We start from the raw sequence: 5,686 nt of genomic DNA on the forward strand, positions 1-5,686 counted from the left end.
CAGATACTTTAAGAATAAGTCCAAAATTATACATCATGGAATTTAAAATTTATTTCCTCCGTCTCAAAATGTAGTTCCCATTTTCATTTTAGATTTTCCAAAATATAGTTCCCATTTTCATATTTAGTTTCACATTTTTCGTAATTTGTCTAGAAAAACCGTGTCCCATTAGTTTTTTGTTTCTTGAATTTTGTTTTTTCCTCTGATTATTCAACCAAAATGTTACAATTAATGCTTTTTCACGAATTATTCTCCATTCTCTCTCCTAAAATCATCTTTTCCATACAACATTTATTTAAATAAACAAAACAATCTTTACTATTCCTCCTATATTCTACTTGCATACATAAATTACCGTGAAAAAAGGAAAATGAGAACTATATTTTGGGACAGAGGAAGTACAAAAAGAAAAGTATTCAAACTATTATAGTCCAGAAGGCGGAGGGAGTACTACAAAGTACATGCTCATTACTCATCAATGTAGAGGGAGTACTACAAAGTACATGCTCATTACTCATCAATGTAGATATCAACTACTTTAATTAGTTAAAATTTTAAAAGATGGTAATCAATACATGATATCAAGGTTCATCTACTTCATTAATATTTACCCTTGTAATTCAAAAAAAGAAAAAACTGTTCATGTCAGGGGCAAAGCCTGAACTTTGTATTCACGGGGACGAAACTCTATATATACACAACAAAATTTATTTACGAGGCCGAAACTCTATATATATACAACAAAATCTTTAAATTATATACGGTTTTAGGGAAGTTAGTTAAGCATAAATAGAAGTCTTAAAATTTCGACCCGGGGCGACGGTCCTCCTAGGCCCTCAAAAGCTTCGCCCCCTGCAACATGGATCGACAATATCTTAAAGATTGGGCCAGCGTATCATGCTCAATTTCTGACTTCAAATTTTATAGTTCTCACCTTTGAGACGATACAAAACATTACTGCGTTACCTTCATTATTTTGGCTATAAATAGGCCATTATTCGTTACGCAAAACTGCAAAAGAGAGAGATAATAAGATATCGGTAGGATTGTAGGAAAAAGAGAGAAAAGTTATAATAAAAAGGTTAGTTATATAGTAGTATTATGGAGCAGAAAAAGGCAGCTAGTATAGCGACCTTGGCCATGACAACTTTTTGCATGGCCTTTTGCTTTTACGTGGTTAATGCCTCTGATCCTCCTCTTCTCCAGGACTTCTGTGTGGGTGTAAGTGATCCTGATTCCGCAGGTATGCTATATTGTTGATTTGAACACTATTATAGTGATATTTTATAGGGAAATTTCACATGGTATTACCGTACTTTGGGCTTGGTACCCAAAATATTTTTGGATTTTATTAATATCACTATAATTTAGACTTATTCTTTATCGTAACATTATATTAATTATTAAACAATATATTAATTTGGAAGCTACATAGAATTGGTGATTTGTTTAATTTTGCATAATTAAGGTTTTGGGAGTCATTTTTAACCTTAACGACCTAATTTAAAGTCCAATTAGGTAAATAAACAAGTAAGCATTTTCTAACACGTAAAATGAGGTTCTGGTCATATTTCTCCGATTTCGTCTTCGATTTTGACCCATAAGTGCCAAAATGACTCCCAAACCTTAGCTGAACAATTTTAGATGCCAAAGACACGTAAACAAGGCAAACTACTAATCCTATTTAACCCAAAACTAATGTTTTATTTAACATAATGTTACGATAGATAATAAGTTCAAACCATAGTAGTACCATGTAGAATCCAAAAAATAGTTTTGGGTACCAAATGAAAAAGCCTAATGCTTGATGGTATCAAATGGAGTTTCCTTATTTTATAATGTTTTTGTTTGTAATCAATTGTCTTATTTGTTCGAAAAACCAAAAAATCTTTTATCCAATTTATTTATATCATCATCAATGTCGCTTCCTCAATTTTATTGGATGATAACAATTATTCTTTGCCTTATTTATTTTTTGAAAATAAAAAGTTTGTTTAAGTGCGTGTCAATAATATTGAATGATAAATATTTGAGTACAAGGTGACACTAAGAAGGGGGGGGGGGGGAGAGGGTTTAAATTGAGTGATAAAAACTAATCGATTTTCGCAAAAACACTCTTACACAATGCTTCACATTATGTTATTCACTCGTAAACTTTTTGTTTGATTTTTTGCTCGAACTAAATTGAATCAAAACAAGAAAAGAATGAAATCAAATAATAAAACACGGGAATTTAACGCGGTTGATCAATATCACTTATGAGATTTACGTCCACACAAACTACTCTTTTATGATTTGAATCTTAAAATACCAAACCTTTGATACAATATGATTCCCCCACTACTAACTCTAGTAGTGTTCCCCCAGCACTTAACTTAAGTGTTGCTACTCTTTATAATATGAGAATTACAGAAAGAATGATTCCTCACAAGCATGCTTCTTATTCAGGCAAATAGAGGATCGTTACAATCGTTGTTAAGAAACCTTAACTTACTAGAGCTTTGTAACGTACACTGTGCTATGGGGATCCGTTTTCAACTCTCGATCAAAATCTATCAAAAACCAAATATGAAAACGTGAGTTGTTCTTTGATTTCTATCCCTTATATATAACTTATCAACCGAATAAAAATTATTCTCCAAGATATGATTATCTTCTTGAATTATTTTTATTCCTAAAATTAATAAAATCTTTTCCTTTTCAAAATCAAGTTTTATCTTTTATAAAAACTATATTTTCTTTTCTTATAAGATAAGGATTCCTTCATATCTTATGCCAACTATTAATCAGTTTTTAAATCAATTTTAATCCAAAAATCTTTATCAATTTTTTTTCTTTAAAAATCAATTTTACATTTTTAGTTTTTCTGTTTTACAAACATTCTTTTTCGAAAATCTTTTAAAGAAACGTTTTCTTTGAAATCAGTTTTTTTAAAAACTTTTTATTCGAAAATTTTTACAAAGAATATTTTCCTTTCATAAGTAATTAAAAACTCTCCTTTTTATATTCTTTAAATATAGACACATGAAATTAATATAATTACCTATTTTCTTAACTCTAAGAAAATAGTTAATCATCCTAATTTTATATTCCTAATTCAGCATATAGTTCTATTACGTTAATTACATTGCATAAACATTACTAAGGACATAATTCGACCTAAACTTCCATATATTCAAGTTCTTGATCTTCATGAACATCTAATCTTGATAGCTTTTTTAGATCATTGTTGCATACATACATGTTATAGCATAAAACATTTATCATTATCAAAATAACATTCACTTAGAGTTACAATAATAAATATAATAATATAAAAAAGGTGAGACATAATATTTGAACTCTATGTTTTCACGACCAACAATTTCTCATATTTAATGATTTATTGCAATTCTGCCAAAATTTAGAATTATTCCTTTTTATCATAAATATCTTTTGATTGTTAAGCTAATAATTTCTTTATCGGCTAGCACTACCTTTTCATTTAGGTGGGATTTTGTATGAAAATTTAACCATAATCTATCTCTATGTGATTCATTATTTATATCAATGTTTTCTCGTTTAAATAGTATTCCTCCAATCCCTTAGCTTCATTTGTCTTTTCATTTGCATGCTTTTTTCTAGACTCTAATAATATATGCACAATTATTTGATCATTAATTTTTTTTTAATTGTGTATGAGTACAAACTATGAAAAGTTAATATTTATTATATCCACATTAAAGATCTACTATTAAGATCGCACATGATAATAAATTTTACATAACTTTTCACATACAATCAAAGTTTTATAACTTTTGACTTTCATGAAGGCCAACTGGCCAAGGGGAAAATGAGAAAAAGGAAAAAGACATCATCTTACAATGTATGTGAATATCATTTGTTACATGTTAGTGATCTATTTCTGTCTATAAATTCTTTGCAGTGTTTGTGAATGGGAAATTTTGCAAGCATCCAAACAAGGTAAATATAAGTGATTTTTTGTACGAAGGGTTCAACATTCCTGGAGATACTACAAACAACATTCAAAAAGCAAAGGCCACACTAGTAGACATCAACAAGTTCCCTGCACTTAACACACTAGGAGTTTTAATTGCTCGTGTTGATTTTGCGCCTTTTGGCTTAAACACCCCTCATTTCCATCACCGCGGATCAGAGGTATTTGCGGTGATGGAAGGAAGACTATATGCGGGGTTTGTGTCCTCCGATAACAAACTATTTTACACCATGATTAAGAAGGGGGACATAATTGCTTTTCCTCAAGGTCTAGTACACTTCCAGCTCAATACGGAGAAGAAAGAAGCTTATGCAATTGCTGCGTTTGGTTCTCAAAATCCTGGAAGAGTTGATGTTGCTAACAGTCTTTTTGGAACAAACAAGCGTATTTTGCCTGATGTTCTTACCAAGGCCTATGATGTGGATGGTTGGGTAATTGACCGACTTCTATCACAATTTAACACATCTTCAGATTCTGACACATCCATTTTAGAGTTGTTCGCCGCAAGTTCTTAAAATTGTCTTTCCAACATATGATTCTCTCATTAGATTGAATCTTTGATGTACTCGAATGTTTTATTTTTCTTGTGTTTTCTTGAGTTGTCTTTTCTACATGTGGTTTGTTGGTTTGTAATAAAACTAGTTATGACTCGGGTGACGCCCCGAAGTTTATCTAAATTTTGCATTTTATTATTAAGATGGTAAATGTCGTTCTTTTTTTTTTTTTGATTGTTTTGTTAAAAAATGTAACCGATTAATGAGAGTTTGTTGTTTAAGGGTATCCACAATCGATTACCTAATTATTTAGTACCCCATTAGCATTTGCGAATAACTAGAAAAGCAACCATGACTCGACCCTGAATCACTGAGTGCATGCAAAACTGTCATAGCTTTTTTTATATAAAATAATCATTGGAAGAGATATACAAAAAGCTACTACTATGAGTATCAACTGCCGATCCATGTTGATTACAATGTTTTGGGGTACTACCATGAGTGTCAATTGTCAATTGCATGCCAACTCCAATCATCATTCCTCAAAATAAAGGATCTACAACCAATCAATCATAACGTAAATATTCTCACTTGCATACTGCATCACAGCTAAATTTTTTATTAACATGTTCTTGAGTCATGTAGTGTTTTGATGATTGTAAATAAATGATTATTATCTGACTAACATGTGTGTTTGAGATGTGCATATTACATTAACATAGAACAAGTCATGGAAGGTTAAATATATCACATCATGAGGAGTTTCTAGAAGAAATCCAATAAGTGAAGTTCTTGAGGAAGAAATTCAAAGAGAGAAGAAGTCTGATTATATAGATGTGCTGCTAGACTTTATGTAAGTTCCTAAGACGGAACCAAGCATGAAGAGTTCAAGAAAAATGACATAGCAAGCACAAACAAAGTTCCTAGAAGGAACACAAACATAGCAGTTCCTATGTATATCCTAAGAGGAACATTGAATATTATATGCAGTTCCTAAGTGGGAGCAGTTCCTGACAGAGAGCAGTTCCTGAGCTAAAGCAGATCTTGAGTGGGAGCAGTTCTTGAAGTTTTATAGTTGAAACAAGCAGTTCCTGAGCAAGAACTATAAATGTGAAGTTCCTTAAAGGAACTAGCACATCAAAGTTCCAGAGGCGGAGCTATCAACATGCAGTTCTTGAGTTGGAGTAGCATGGAG

General features: G+C 31.3%; 1 protein-coding gene across 1 annotated transcript; it reads left to right on the forward strand.

Moving 5' to 3' along the window:
* The first annotated feature begins 994 nt into the window (after window positions 1-994).
* LOC104889136 (putative germin-like protein 2-1) lies at window positions 995-4,689 on the forward strand. The gene is made up of 2 exons (XM_010674287.3): window positions 995-1,243; window positions 3,926-4,689. Exons 1-2 carry the CDS (start codon window positions 1,102-1,104, stop codon window positions 4,510-4,512), a joined length of 729 nt encoding a protein of 242 aa, XP_010672589.2. The 5' UTR covers window positions 995-1,101; the 3' UTR covers window positions 4,513-4,689.
* The last annotated feature ends 997 nt before the right edge of the window (window positions 4,690-5,686 follow it).

This window comes from Beta vulgaris, chromosome 1 (assembly GCF_026745355.1).
Source record: "Beta vulgaris subsp. vulgaris cultivar EL10 chromosome 1, EL10.2, whole genome shotgun sequence".
Lineage (NCBI taxonomy): Eukaryota > Viridiplantae > Streptophyta > Magnoliopsida > Caryophyllales > Amaranthaceae > Beta > Beta vulgaris.

Coding starts and splice junctions, on each gene's coding strand:
- LOC104889136 (XM_010674287.3), top strand. CDS start 1,102: ATGGAGCAGAAAAAGGCAGCTAGTATAGCGACCTTGGCCATGACAACT. Junction 1,244..3,925: donor AAGTGATCCTGATTCCGCAG/GTATGCTATATT, acceptor AATTCTTTGCAG/TGTTTGTGAATGGGAAATTT.